Below are 16,211 nucleotides of genomic sequence, written 5' to 3' on the forward strand. Positions count from 1 at the left end.
ATCTCAAATGACATTGAAAACAGACATTCATCAGAGGAAGGCTATGCTCTCAGTGTGGTGGGATTTTAAAGTTGTGTTTTTTGAGCTCCTATCAAGGAACCAAACAATCAATTCGAATGTGTACTGTTGGCAATTGGACAGTTTGAACGAATCCATCATCCAGAAATGTCCAGAGCTTGCTACTTGTAAAGGAGTTGTGTTCCATTGCGATAATGCAAGACCATACATGTTTGATCACCCATCAAACATTATTGGAGCTTGGATGGGATGTGTTGCCACACCCACCATACTCGCCTAACCTTGCGCCGTCAGACTTCCACTTGTCTTGCTCTCTTCAAAACTCCTGCATGGTATAACGTTCAATTCATATGACGCTATAAATCAGCACCTTGTTCAGTTTTTCGCAAATGAAGACAGGTCCTTCTATGAACGAGGAATTATGAAGCTCACTGAAAGATGGCAAAAGGTTATCGAACAAAACGGGCAATATATCATTGGTTGATCTTTGTTCTTTATGTAAATAACTGGCCTTTGTAAAACAGACAAAATACATCATGACTTTTCCAATAACCCAATACATAAACTAAATCTTAAATATCAACTTGAATAAATTTCAAAAATATGACAAATGAAAAAATTGATAAGTACATTATGATTAATGTACATTATATATATAAAAATTTAAAGTACAGAAAATAGATTTTATTATTTATCTTTACTCAGATATAAATTTATAGTAAAAAAGTAAAAGAATAAACACTAATTTATTTTGTTGACCTCTAAGGAGGAAAGGGGAGGCATAGGGTTGGAGTATGGCTACAAATAGAATTTAAGTGTATTAAAAAATTTTAATCTGATATAAAAAAGCTGTGCATCTTTTGACCCATCAAAACTACTTCAGAAATAATAGCAATAGTATATTAAGAATACACAATAATACTTAATGCAGCATTGTTTATAATGGAAAAAAATTAAGCAACCTAACTACTTGGGTAAATTATAATCTACATGTATGTGAGGAGCATGTAACCATTAAAATGGATGAGGTATTTCTTTCTTTGGTGTCTTATAGTTTTCTGAGTACAGGTCTTTTACCTCCTTGGTTAAATTTATTCCTAGGTATTATTTTTACACAATTGTAAATGAGATTTTCTTAATTTTTCTTTCTTATCAGATAGTTCATTATTGGTGTATAAAAGTGCAACCAGACTTTTTGAGCTTCTTTTGCTCGGCCTGCTCCAAACGTTTTGGAGTGTACTTTCTCTTCTAATAATGGCCCTTGAGCCATTTTCTACTGCTCGGGCCTACTTCTGTTTCTTTGAAATATATTTTTTCTTCTAATAAACTCCTTTTTCTGCAACTTAAAAAAGAAGTGCAACCAATTTCTGAATATTAATTTTGTTTCCTTATAATTTACTGAATTCATTCATCAGTTCTAATAGTTTTTTGGTGGAATCTGAGGTTCTCTCTGTATAGTATCATGTTATCTGCAAATAATGACAGTACTATTTCTTCCTTTCCAATTTAGATGCCTTTTAATTACTTTTCTTGTTTGATTGCTGTGGTTAGGACTTCCAATATGATGTTGAATAAAAGTGGTGAAAGTGGCATCCTTGTCTTGTGATTTTAAAGAGAATGTTTTTAGCTTTTTTCATCTTGAGTATGATGTTAGCTATGGGTTTGTCATATATGGCCTTTAAGGAGATACAAATAAATGAAAACATATTATGTGTTCATGGATAGGAAGAATTAACGTTATTAAAATGTCCATACTACACAAAGTAATCTATGAATTCAATGCAATCCCTATCAAAATACCAATGGCATTTTTCAGGGAACTAGACCAAATAATCCTAAAATTTAAGTGGAACCATAAAAGACCCCAAATAGCCACAGCAGTCTTGAGAAAGAATAAAGTTGAAGTATCACGCTACCTGATATCAAACTATACTACAAGGTTATAGTAATCAACACAGCATGGTACTGGTATAAAAACAGACACATAGATCAATTGAACAGGATAGAGAGCCCAGAAATACAACCACATCTATATGGTCATTTAATCTATGACAAAGGAGGCAAGAATATACAATGGGGTAAAGACAATCTATTTATTCAATAAATGGTGTTGGGAAAACTAGACAGATACATGCAAAAGAAAAGGAACTGGACCACCTTCTTACACCATATACAAGAACAAACTCAAAATGAATTAAAGACTTAAGTGTAAGACCCCAAACCATGAAAATCTTAGAAGAAAACAAAGGCAGTAAACTCTCTGACATTGCTCTTAGTAATATACTGGGGGTGCCAAAAAATGTACACAAATGGACACTTTGGTCAACGTTGCTCAAGTAGTTTGCCATCATCAGGAGTGTCTGGATGCTGATGGTAACCACTTTGAGCACCTCTTGCAATTGCAGGAGTCAAATGTGACTTGTATTCATCTTTTATTATTGGTATATATTGATATTACAATTTTAATAGTTTTTTCCTTTCTTAAAAATGTATATACATTTTTTGGCACCCTCTTTTTTTTTTATATGTCTCCTCAGGAAAGGGAAACAAAAGAAAAAATAAACAAATGGAACTGCATCAAACTAAAAAGTGTTTGCACAACAAAGGAAACTAACAACAAAATGAAAAGACATCATACTGAATGGGAGAAGATATTTGCAATGATACATCTGCTAAGGGGTTAATATCTAAAATTTATTTAAAAACTCATACAACTCAACACCAAAAAAAACCCAATCCAATTAACAAATGGGCAGAGGACCTGAATAAACATATCTCCAAGGAGGACATACAGATGGCCAATAGACACGTGAAAAGATGCTCAACATTACTAATCATCAGAGAAATGCAAATTAAAACCACAATGAGATATTACTTCACACCTGTCAGAATGGCAATCATCAGTAAATCAACAAACAAGTGTTGGTGAAGATGCTGAGGAAAGGGAACCCTTATGCATTGTTGATGTGATTGGAAATTGGTGCAGCCACTATGGAAAATGGTATGGAGATTCTTCAAAAAATTAAAAATAGAACTCCCTTATGACCCAGCAATTCCACTTGTAGGTATTTATCCAAAAAAAATCAAAAACACTAATTTGAAAAGATATATGCACCCCTATGTTTACTTCAGCTTTATTTACAATAGCCAAGATATAAAATAAACCTTAGTGCCCATCAATAGACAATTGGATAGAGAAGAGGTGGTACAGAATCCAGTCAGGACAGTAGAGTGGGTGGATGCTGTGCTTGCCTCCTCTCACAACCATATCAAGGTTGCAACTGAGCTACAGAATAATCATTGTTGAGACTAGCCTGAGGTCTGGCTGAGCTGGGGACATGTAGAGGAGGCCACCTCGAGACTGGTGGGAGGGATGGAGACATGGAGCAGGCTGGTTCTGCACCTGCATGTGGCAATTAAAGTTCAAGAGGGATGTCTTGGCTGCAGAGGTCTCCCTGGAAGGAGTGGGGTGAGGGGGAATGTCCCCGCCCCACAGTAGGCTCTGCAGCCCAGGGATTCAGTTCCAGAAAGAGAAATCCCCATGGCTTCTGGCTGTGAAAACCAGCAGAGATTGTGGCTGAGTGAGACAGAGTGTGGGTGCATTCCCAGGTGCTCCTCTTAAAATGCCCATGGAAAAACTTGCTCACTTGCTCTGAGACCCAGCACTGGGGCAGCAGCTTGAAAGTCTCCAGGGACATACAGGGGGGAAATGAATTGTCGGATTCCAGGGTGAGGGCTGGAGGGGCAGCTTTCTCCCAGACTGAGAAGCTGGTGGAAGCCATTGTTTCTTTGTTGAGCCTACCCCCTCCCAAAGAGCAGATGCAGGTGGCCGCCATCTCTGAGACTCTATCAACCTGGCTAACACCATTCATTTGCCTTAATTTCCTGAGACCCTGCACTACCCAAGTTTTGGGCATACCCAGGCAGCTTCCAGTGGCTCTTCCATATAGATGGCTTGTCTTGGCTCATGCTTCGGACTTTCCTGGAATTTCTCAAAGGTTTAGAAAACCCAGTGGGTGGCATCTGGCTTTGGCATGTCCCATGCCTCTAGCTGAAAGTCCCCAGGCCCAGTGCTAGTGGCTGCCAGCCTTGATTCACAACTTTGCATCTTGGGGCACCTCTAAGCCTAGCACAGGTGGCAGCCAACTGAGGATTGCTTTGTGGTTCATGCCAGGTGGCCCCCTGCTGGGCACAGGCTGTGGCTGAACTTGTTGTGAGGTGGTGGCCCCTCCAGGGAGGCCCCAGGGCTGCCACACCTGGTGGCCAGATTTGAACCAAGCTAGAGCATCAACCAGCCACCTCCAAGGACAACACACACAAAGGGCAGACTGGGCAGGCATCAGAGCCCCACTAAAGCAAACCCTGCTCTGTAGGGTCAGCCCCTGCACAACAGCTCCTCCACTGTAGTCATGGCCAGTCCTCATAACCAACCAGCCTGAGGGTCAATATCTCCCATTGATGGGCAAACAGCAGCCAAGGCTCAACTCCAACAGGAGGGCACACACAAGCCACACAAGGGACACACCTGGAGCACCTGGCTCTGATAACCAGGAAGACTGCATCACTGGGCCCCACAAGACACTTACTACATAAGGCCACTCTAATAAGACCGGGAGACATAGCAGCTCTACTTAATGTAATACATAAAAACAAACACAGGGAGGCAGCCAGGATGGGGAGGCAGAGAAATGTGTCCCAGGTGGAGAAACTCCAGGGAAAGAACTGAACAGGGTGGAGACAAACAATCTACCAGATGCAGAGTTCCAGACACTGTTTATGGGGATACTCAGTCATCTCGGGGAGGGCTTTGGCAGGGAGAGGGGAAGCATAAAAATTGGGATAGAGAACATAAAAAAGAGCCAGTCAGAAATAAAGGATGCAATAATGGAAATGAGAAATACATTGGATGGAATCAGCGGGGAATGAGATGGGGCAGAGGATCAAGTCAGCAACTTGGAGGATGGGGTGGTGGAGGGCACCCAAGCAGAATAGCAAAAAATAATAATAATGATAATAATTTTTTAAAATAAGGATAATTTAAGGGGCCTCTGGGACAACATCAAGTGTACCAACATTTACTTTGTTGGGGTACTGAGGGGTGGGGAGAGAGAGCAAGGAATTGAAAACCTATTTGAAGAAATGGTGACAGAGGGCTTCCCTACCCTGAAGAAGGAAATAAACATAGAAGCCCAGGAAGTGCAGATAATCCCAAACAAGATGAACCCAAAGAGGCCCACACCAAGACACATACATCATAATTAAAATGCCAAAGGTTAAAAGCAGCAAGAGAAAAGCACTTAGTTTCCTAGAAGGGAGCTCCCATAAGACTGTCAGCTGATTTTTCAACAGAAGCTTTGCAGGGCAGAAGGGAGTGGCAGGAAATATTCAAAGTGATGAAAAGCAAGGAACTACAACCAAGATTACTCTACCAGCAAATGATAATTCAGAATTGAAGGACAAAATTAAGAGCTTCCCAGACAAGAAAAAGCTAAAGAAGTTCATCACCACCAAACAAGTATTACAAGGAATCTTAGAGGGGCTTCTTTAAGATGAAAAGATAAAAAATAAGAATAATAAAATGCAAATAATTACATATCTATCAACAATTACTTTCAATGTAAATGGATTCAATGCTCCAATAAAAAGATAGGGGGAGCTGAATGGATAATAAAACAAAAACCTTACATATGCTGCTTACAAGAGACTCACTTCAAATCAAAAACACACACAGACTGATAGTAAAGGCATGGGAAAAAGATATTTCATGAAAATGGAAAATAAAAGAAAAAAAAGCTGGAGTAGCAATACTTATACCTGACAAAATAGACTTTAAAACAAAGGCTATAACAAGAGACAAAGAAGGACCCAGTAATCCCACTTCTGGGTATTAAAAAGAAACCTAAAACACTACTTCGAGAAACGTGTGCATCCATATGTTCACTGCAGCATTGTTTACAATGGCCAAGATGTGGAGGCAGCCTAGGTGTCTGTTGATGCAAGAATGGATAAAGAGGAGGTGGTACATAACTCATATATACAATGGAATATTGCTTGGCCATGGATGGTAATGGGTTCTTGACATCTGTGGCATCATGGATGGACCTGGAGGGTATTTTGCTGAGTGGAGTATGTCAGACAGTGAAAGACAGATACAATGTGATTTTGCTTATATGTGAATCTAAAGAACAAAATAAACAAACAAACAAAACAGAAACAAATTCAAACATACAGAGAACATTTTGATGGTTGCTAGATGGGAGGGGGTTGGGGATGGGTGAGAAAGGGGTAGGGATCAAGAAGTTCAAATTGGTAGTAACAAAATAGTCATGGGGAGGTAAAGTAAAGCATAGAGAATATAGTCAATAATATAATATAATAATAACTATGCATGGTGCCAGATGGGTACTAGGCTAGTTAGGGGATCACTTCTTAAATTATACAAATGTCTAACCACTGTGTTGTACACCTGATATTAATATAAAATAATATCTAATGTCAACTGTAATTGAAAAATGTTTAAGGGGGGGGAAAGGTAATGGAAACTAAGAGGTTCAAATTTCCAGGTATAAAACAAATAAGTCATGGGGATGTAATATACAGCATAGGGAATATATAGTTAATAATATTGTCGTAGCATGGTACAGTGTGAGATGGTTTCTGGACTTATGGTGATCACTTCTTTAGGTATATAAATGTCGAATAACTCTGATGTACACCTGAAATTAATATAATACTGTATGTTAGCTATATTTCAATGCAAATTTTTTTTATAAAAGAAGAGGTGGTACTTATATACAATGGAATATTACTCGGTCATAAAAAAGAATAAAATCTTACCATTTGTGACAATGGATGGACTTAGAGGGTATTATGCTAAGTGAAAAAAGTCAGACAGAGAAAGCCAAATATCATATGATCTCACTTATATGTGGCATCTAAAGAACAAAGTACATGAACAAATAAAGCAGAAACAGATAGGGCCGGCCAAGTGGCTCAGTTGATAAAGAGTTAGCTTAAGAGCGCGAGTTCTGAGCAACAGGGCTGCCAAATTCATTCCCACATGGGCCAGTGACATTGTGCCTGAGCTGAGCTGCCACTGAGCTCCAACAAGTGGCAGAATGGCTCAGCTGATGAGAGCAGGTGCTCCTAACAAGACTACCTGTTTGATGGTGGGCTATGACTGCCTGCAACTAAGACTGAACTTGGCACCTTGAGCTGAGCTGCCACCCAGATGGCTCAGTGAATAGAGCATGCGCTCTTAACAATAAGGCTGCTGGTTCAACTCCCATATGGGATGGTGACTACGCCCATCCACAATTGTAATGCAGCACCTTGAGCTTAGAGGCCACGAGCTGCTGATGGGCAGCCAGATGGCGACTGGCGCCTTCCACAACTAACACTGAAGAACAACAAGTTGGCTGGTCCTCCTCTCCAATTCCCCAACACTGTTCCCCTCCCCCAATTCTCCAAGTTAAAAAAAAAAAGAAACAGACTCACAGATACAGGGAATAAATTGATGGTTGCCAAGTTGAAGGGGATTTTGGGGAGCTGGGTGAAAAATGTGAGGGGATTAAGAAATACAAATTGGTAGTTACAAAATAGTTATGGGGATGTAAAGTACAGCATAGGGAATAGAGTTAATAATATTGCAACAATTGGGTATAGTGACAGAGATGTACTTAACTAATTGGGGAGATCACTGCATAAATTATAAATATCTAACCATGATGCTCCACACCTGAAACTAATATAAAATAATAACAAATGTCAATTGTAACTGAAAAAAATAATTAAAATAAAACAAAAGAAAATGAATGAGGTATACTTAAATGGAGAAAGCTGTCCAAAATAGAGAATTAAATAAAAAGGGCAAATTGCAGACTAATGTGTACAAGATCATTCTAACTTTTGTAAAAATATGTTATACAATGAATAATGTTGCAATGAACATAAGAGGGCAGATTTATCTTCAATATCTTATTTTCATGTCCTTTGGATATATACCCAGAAGTTTTATTTTTTAAAATATCTGTTTTATTTTTTTGAAGAACTTCCATACTGTTTTCCACAGTGGTTGAACCCGTTTACATTCCCATCAGCAGTCCGCAAGTGTTCCCTTCTCTCCATGTGCTTGCCAACAGCTATTATTTCTTGTCTTTTTGATGATAGCCATTCTAACAGGTGTGATATAATATCTCATTGTGGTTTTGATTTGCATTTTCTTGATGACTAGTGATGTGAAGCACCTTTTAATGTTCTTGTTTGCCATCATATGTCTTCTTTGGAAAAATGACGATTCGGTTCCTCTGCCCATTTTTAAATTAGATTGTTTGGAGGCTTTTGCCTTTTTTTTTTTTCTATTGAGTTGTGTGAGTTCATTATATATTTTGGATATTAACCCCTTATTGGACATACGATTTCCAAATATTTTCTCCCATTCCATAGATTGCTATTTAATTTTGATGATTGTTTCCTTTGCTGTGCAGAAGCTTTTTAGTTTAAAGGAGTCCCATTTGTTCTTTTCTTTTTTCTTTTTTTAAAAGATTTTATTGAGGAATTTGGGGACAGGAACAGCATTGGGGAATTGGGGAAGGGGAACAGACAAGTTGTCCTTTTGTTCTTCAGTCTCGTTGTGGACCATTTGTTCTTATTTGTTTTTGTTGCCTTTGCTTTTATTTTCAAATCCAAAAAATCATTGCCAAGACTGATGTTCAGGAGTTTACTCCCTAAGTTTTGTTCTAGGAACTTGAAAGTTTCAGGTCTTAAATTTAAGACCTAATCCATTTTGAATTGACTTTTGTGTATGGTGTTAAGATAGGGTTCCAGTTTCATTCTTTTGCATGTAGCTGTCTAGTTTTCCCAATTCCATTTGTTGAGGAGACTTGCCTTTCCCCATGGAGTATTCATGGTTTCTTTGTCATAAATTAATTGACCACATATATGTTTATTTCTGGGTTCTCTCTTTCATTCCACTGATCTGTGTGTCTGTTTTTATGCCAATGCCATATTGTTTTGATTAACATAGCTTTGTACTGTAGTTGGAAATCAGAAAGCATGATGCCTCCAGCTTTATTCTTTCTCAAGATTGTTTTGGCTCTTTGCAGTTCTTTCTGATTCTACACAAATTTTATGATTGTTTTCTTCCATTTCTTTGAAAACTTCCATTGGAATTTTGATAGGGATTGCACTGAAACTATAGATGGCTTTGGGTAGAAGACACTTTAACAATGTGAATTCTTTCAATCCATGAATACAGAGTATCTTTCCATTTATTTGTGTCTTCAATTTCATTCATCAATGTCTTATAATTTTCAATGTACAGAACTTTAACTTCTTTGGTACATTTATTCCAAAGTATTTTATTCTTTTTGCTGCAATTGTAAATGGGATTGTTTTTAAATTTCTCTTTCTGGTAGTTCATTGTTAGTGTATAGAAACACAACTGACTTTTATATATTGATTTTGTATCGTGGCTCAGATGGGTGCACATGGACCAAGTCCTGGGGTTGAGGTGGGAGTGGCTGCATCATTGTGGTATCAGCCAGGGAGCGATCTATTCTTGGGCTGATGTGCCACACCTGAGTACCATTTGAACTGAGAGAAATAACAATGATGATATCAGCAGCTGAGACAGGCATGCCATGCTAAGAGGAAGGACTAGCCCCTGCCCATCTCAGCATTGCTTAAGTTCAATTTTCCTGGAAATAGAGCCAACTCAGCAGAGATGAAAGAGGAGTTTGGAGATGAAACTCTCAGTTGGACTGGGACTGAATATAAATCATGAACTGCCTGAGAAATAATTGGATTGGGCTATTTCTTTAACTGACTAAAGTGAAGTTTTTCTTCTACAAAACAAAAATGATTGCTTCTGAACTAAGATCTGTTATGGTGAAATGAAATTATCATTTTAACACACACAAGTCTGCAACTGTACAATTTATCTCCATATCACACCATGATGCAGCATTCTGGATATAAACACTCTCTGTGTTGTTGCATATATTACCTTGAATTAACACCTAGTGATGCAACCAAACCAGAGACATAATGCATTATGTCCCAACATTATGCTCCAGTCAGTCTTGATTAAATGAGAAAACATATAGAAAGTATGTAATAATACTTCCTTTTGTCCTAAATAGTTACATATCAACATAAAGTCTGCAGAGACCAAAATGATGAATATGATTGTCAACATCTTGGTTAACAGCAAACCAATTTGAAGCAAAACTGAGACATCCTTGTAAATGGTCATTGCATATAGGATGAATCCCATAGGGTCAGAAACAAGGGAAATCTTAAGGACGAAAGTGAACCCCACAGAAATAAGTAAGGGGAAGACATTCTACCGAGTTTCAGAGATAGCCCAAAATCCATGTGCAGAAAAATGAAATTAAGTGCGTGTTTAAGCTCTCTTGTGTTCTCAGTTTCCTGTTTCACCTGTATCTATATGCTATCCTTATAATAACTGTGTCAGGTAGTCAGGGTAAGTATTGATAGGCACATTTTTTCAGAGCAGAGTAGTTATCAGCACAGATGTGAAATACAAGGCGGAGTGGAAAGCATTTTACCACCAGGAGGAGATCCCCTACCCACTGTCTGGTGGTGTTTGTTATGTGGATTCTTGATGTGTCACCTGGGATTTTTTCAGTGTAATGTATACAGCAATGTATAGAAATCTACATATACACACATACATAGTGCATGCCTATGAAATGCAGTGCAAATGTAGGGCGTTATCACCCCATGAAGTCGTGTGTGAGCCTCTAGCTTGATCTCTGACATCAGACCAACACTGAATCTATCCTGTCTTGATGCTTGACTGTGAGAAAATCTTGCAAAGAAATTTCTAACACACGATAAAGAAGAGCATCTGGGGGAAATTATGGCAGGAACCAAGAGAATAGAATATAGAGTTTATAGGTTAGCATTTTAGGACAAGGAAAAATATAGGCATTTTCTCTACTTGGCATTGCTTTTAGTCTTCTCAGAATTTTACAGTGTTGCTTTCTCCAGTTTTAAAAAGACAAAGATGACATAGGGAAGAGAAATTAAAATGATTATGTGAATGAAAAATAAATCTGAGAATTAAGGAGTTGGTGTGGTTTTGTCTGGAAAAGGGAAGAGGATCTAGTATATAAAGCAGTTTTACAAAGAAGATATAGAACAGTTAAATACGATTATGTGAAAATGAGCAGGAAAATTGCCCTATGGAGGAAGCCCTATGGAGGACGATGACTATGTAGGTCTGATTAAGCCAGGTATCAAGACAGACTTTCTGTCCTGTTGATCCTTTAAAGTTGAAACTTTGAGATTGGGACTGAAGCAGACTTTTTCATTATTTTTTCTTAGGACTTGGACTACTCTTCTAATTTAGGCCAATTCTTTTGCATTTCATGTTAAAAATGTATTAGAGTATTTTATATTAATTCATATATACAGAAAAATTCCTCTCCATTTCCTTAAAAGATGATTAGTCACATTTTTATGAATAGAATTTGTATATATTGCCACACTATACCTGTTCCTGAGAATAAGGAATTTCCTTTCCCAGTTTTTGCTTATCCATTCTGATTCCTTCTTAAACCTGTAATAAATTTATAGATGGTTAAATATTGAATTAGCTACAAATGAACAGTAATAAATCATTATTTCCAGTACCTTTCTCTCATCTTTTTCTCATTCTCTAACTTAACCTTTAGGATTTCTATTTGCTCCTCCAAAACACGTTTGTCTTCAATCTTTCAATAGAAAATACATCACAAAGTTAATTACATGAACAGTACACCCTGTTTCTCCATAACTCTGAAAGGTTATTTCTAATAGGTGGCATGCACATTCTAACTATTATCAAAAATAATTGGAAGGAACAATGAGTTACATTTACTGGTAAGTTCCTTAAATTGAAAGAATTTAAGATCCCATGTCTCCATTTCCTGTAAATAATTCACTTAAAGGCAGCCAGCTCTAGAAAATATTACAAAGCAAATAAATTTTATCTTCATCGTCCCTCCCCCTACCAGGTATCCCTTTTTTTAAGCCTTATTTTCTCTCTCTTATTGTGAACTCTCCAGCTCTTCATCTAGGCGGCAGCTGCCCCCAGTTAGCCTATTTCCTCTTTCTGTCAAAAGTGTTCTCAGGAAAGGACCTGACCAACTCAAACACATTAGAGATTTATGTTATGTCTCAGTGTTGTTTATATTTTAAAAGGGGAGGGGAAATTTTTTTATCAAATGGAATGAATCTCTAACAGTGGAATTGTAGGCATTTCATGAATGAAAAATATTTCTTTGAGTGCAGTAGGAATGTACCCCAGAATCATACTATTGATGCGATCAGATCCTCTCTCGTCATAAGACTAATTCTTTGTGTCACTTTCAAAGTCATTGTTACGTTCTAAGAACAACCAGCATCATATCAACAATAATTAGGTTAACAATAATGATCATATTAGTCATTATTATACCTTGGCCTCTGGCATTTTTACTTTCTTTTTGTCAGGCATTACAACATGTGTTGCAGGTCTAACCTGGCAAGAAAATAAAACAAAGTTAATACAACATTGCAAATTAATGCATAAAGATGTGTTTTTTCTGCCGCTTAGAGAAAGACAACTAAGATTTAAAATATGCCAACCATAGTCCCACAGGAGTCTTCTCTGCCTTATCTATTATAATTTATAAAGCTCAGTGTTTATACATTGCATTTACTATTTAAAAATTACAGGGCAACTTTCCCACTACTTTTTAAAATACATTATTCTGTAGATATACATTGGTCAAATTTTACCATAATACTTTTTAAAAATGAAGTGGGATATTAGTACCCTGTGAAGTCACAAGCTTTAAAAATACTTTTATTTTAAATGATCATCAAGGTGAATTTTTACTACTAGGCCTTTCTGATGAGAAGGAGAGCAGATGGCATTGAGAAAATACACAGATTATAAATACCTGCTTGGTTAGCTACTGCTATATTCCTACATAATAGACAGAAAAAGTGCTCCTTCTTGCCACAACTCTGTTCTCTAGTGGGTTCTATGACCCAAAAGGCCCTTTATCTGTTGCCCATCATTTTGGGGTGGGCTCTGCCAAGGAGGGCCTGGAGCTAGGTCTGGGAGTATGAATCAGAGAACTCAGCAGAATAAAATGAAATGGACCTTGAGTTGCCCCAAGCAATCATTAGTGAGGGCTGGGCAAAGAGATAGAGAAGGAGAGAATGGCCAGTCAAGACAACAAGGCTGGAGGCGCCAGTGTGTGGTAAAGTCGCGGCTGACCAGTGGTCAGGAGTGATGTCCAACATTCAATCTGAAATGACATCTTGATGATGCAAACTGTCCTGTCACTTAACCTTCTTCATCCTTCTCAAACTTACAAACGCAAAGGTGTTGTGTGAGTGGGTGTTTTTAGAAATGCAGAACTGGATTGAATTCAGTGTCTGACTAAAGAAAATGTGAACTGGGATGAGCACAATGAGACTCAGAAACTGATTCAGTTCAGTAGAAGGAGCTCAGACACAGCGGCAGCCACCAGAAGATGCCATGGGCATCAGCAGAAACCATTGGACACGCTCTAGGCTGCCACAAAGCACAAATTATGGGTTTGAGCCAATTTCACCTGCATCTGAAAGGGCAAGAGAGAACCCAGCTGACATCAGCTACCACATATAAAAATAACAATATTTGTAATAACAGCCATAAAAACTATAATTTATTGAGTGCTTACTCTGTGCCAGGCTTTTCACATAGATTACTATTTATTTATATATACTAACCTATTGACTTCTTCATTCCTATACCTTTTATTTTTAACGATAGAAAATACATGCACAATATTTTAAAAATAATCTGCAAATAGTATACATGAATGTAAAACTCACTTCTCAGAATCTAAGGGATTCTTTTGTGTCATTTTTGTTTTTTATTTTTTTGCATTGTTATCATTATAAATAAATAATATCCTTTATTGATTTGGGTTCCTCACATATAAAGATTAAGATTTTAGAGCTATCACATTACCTTCCACCTTCTCTCTTTCCCCCTCAGATGCCTGATATTTTATTTGCAAATGTTTAGCTCTTATCATGGTTGCCTTTATTATGATTTCAATATATATAAACACCTATATCTTGATTTATTAACTCCCCACTATGAAAGATGAGAAATTGATTTCATTTTTTTATTTTTTCCAACATCTTAACTCCCCCAACTTCCCAGTTTTTAGAAGGAATGTTATTTTTACTTTGTACAGTCTATAGGAGCATTCTCTCACTATAATTAAGTCCATGTTTTATCTACACATTGATTCTAAAAGCTGAAATCTAGTAAATAACACTAACAATGTGTTTATGTAAATATTATTTACTTAATAAGTAAATAATAACAACTAGTGTAATTATTCAGAAAGAAGGAAACGTAAAGCTGTTCACTAAACTTTGCCACTGAAGGAAGTCTCTTCCAAGTGTTAGTTTAATGTTTCAACTTTAAATTTTTCTAGCTCCCCTCACTTGTGAGTCATAAGTAGTTTCTCTTTTTCTTGTGTCCATAACATCTTGCATAGGTTTATTATATTTTTTGCATACTCAATTGAGACGTCAGTTAGATATAAGAATTAGGGTTCAGGGCCGGCTGAGTGGCGCGATGGTTAAGAACTGGCTTGGGATGCCACAGGGCCCCGGTTCGGATCCCACATATGAGGGCCAGTGACACTGCCCTCCACAGCTAAGATGCTGAACAACAGCTCAACCTGGAGTTGGGCTGCCTGAGTCACCGGCTACGTAGGCTGCAGCCCCTGTGGCAGTGGGTTGCCATGGGCTATCGTGTGTAGCCAGCAGCCAGCGTGAGTGGCTAGCAGCCACAGTGAGTGGCCGTCCAGAAGCCAGTGACTGATCTGCCTCACCCGGGAAGAGCGCAATGATGGTGCCAATTTGGGCCAGTTAAGCAACGTCCTCCACAAGTAGACTGAAGAACAAAAAAACGACAGCAACTTGTCTGTTCCCCTTCCCCAATTCCCCAGCACTGTTCCAATCCCCCCAATTCCCCAATAAAAATATTAAAAAAAAAGAATTAGGGTTCAAACATTTTTTGTTCCTTTTGAACACTTTGCAGCCACTGTTCCTGATGAGAACATTAATGTTTCCTTTTCCATTCCATTGTAAACCTTTTTTTCTTTTTAATACTAAGAGACCTAAAATTTTACCAGTATGTACATACTGTTTTAATCAATTCTAAGAGATATACTCCCTATCACACTAGCATTTTAACATCTTTGAAATTGAGACGTCTTACAATTGGTGTGTATGTCATAATTTAATTGGCAGCAGTTTTTCCTTGCCAGTGGTACATAAAATAATGGTGTTTCTTACAACCGGTAGCATCTGAGATTTGACAAAATACAATAGATATTCTTCTTTTCTTATTAATCCTGCTTAGCACTTGGTGGCCTTTCTATCTGAATATTAAAGTTTTCCCCCCATAGCTCATGCAGATTTTTGTTCTATTTCTTTTATTACTGTCTTACTACCACTGTTATCTGTTTCGCTTTCTGAAAATTCTTTTAGAAATGTATTAGACCTATTTGATCTATCCTCCATAGTTTAACTTTTCTCATAATTTGTTTGCCATTTTACTGTTCTAAGAAACTTTTTTTCACTTTATCTTCCAGATTATTAATTAGCTCTTCAACTGTGTCAATTTTATTACTCAGCCTGCCAATTGCCATCTTTTTTTTTTTTTTTAATTTGTTACTTTCAAGAAATTGTTCTTTTTCTCAGGCTTCCTTTTTCACATCAGCCTATCCTTGCTTAGTGGAGAAAAGTTTCTCCTGAATGTTTCCCCAAAAATATTTATTTTGAAAATGTCTCTTAAGGCCTTGTCTCTTTCCTGAATTAACTTTCCATCAGGACCAATTGCTTTTTTTGTTCTTTTTGTTCTTTCACTCACTAAATAGTTACTAAATTCCTACTATGTGCCAGGAAACATTCTAAGCACTCACGATAAAACAGGGCTGAGGTAAAGGAGATCTATATGAAAGATATTATGAAAGGTAGAATTTAGGGCACCTTTTGAATGAGAAGAGAACTGCCTGTATTTCTTATTTGGGCAACTAAATGGAGAATGGTACCATTCACTATAAGGAAAAATAATAGAAATAGGGACAAATTTTGTATGCTAGTTTTCTTTCTTTCTTTCTTTC

General features: G+C 37.4%; 1 protein-coding gene across 1 annotated transcript in view; it reads right to left on the bottom strand.

Moving 5' to 3' along the window:
- Window positions 1–12,547, bottom strand: part of LOC109378402 (uncharacterized protein C10orf67, mitochondrial-like) — a gene marked incomplete at both ends in the record, with an annotated part of 21,009 nt that extends 8,462 nt beyond the window's left edge. Inside the window, 3 exons of the mRNA XM_019634798.1 lie at window positions 11,540–11,605; window positions 11,680–11,759; window positions 12,485–12,547. Coding sequence (XP_019490343.1) covers window positions 11,540–11,605; window positions 11,680–11,759; window positions 12,485–12,547 — 209 coding nt within the window. The remainder of the gene's footprint in view (window positions 1–11,539; window positions 11,606–11,679; window positions 11,760–12,484) is intronic.
- Window positions 12,548–16,211: the final 3,664 nt, after the last annotated feature.

Source organism: Hipposideros armiger, unplaced genomic scaffold (genome assembly GCF_001890085.2).
Source record: "Hipposideros armiger isolate ML-2016 unplaced genomic scaffold, ASM189008v1 scaffold_1950, whole genome shotgun sequence".
NCBI lineage: Eukaryota > Metazoa > Chordata > Mammalia > Chiroptera > Hipposideridae > Hipposideros > Hipposideros armiger.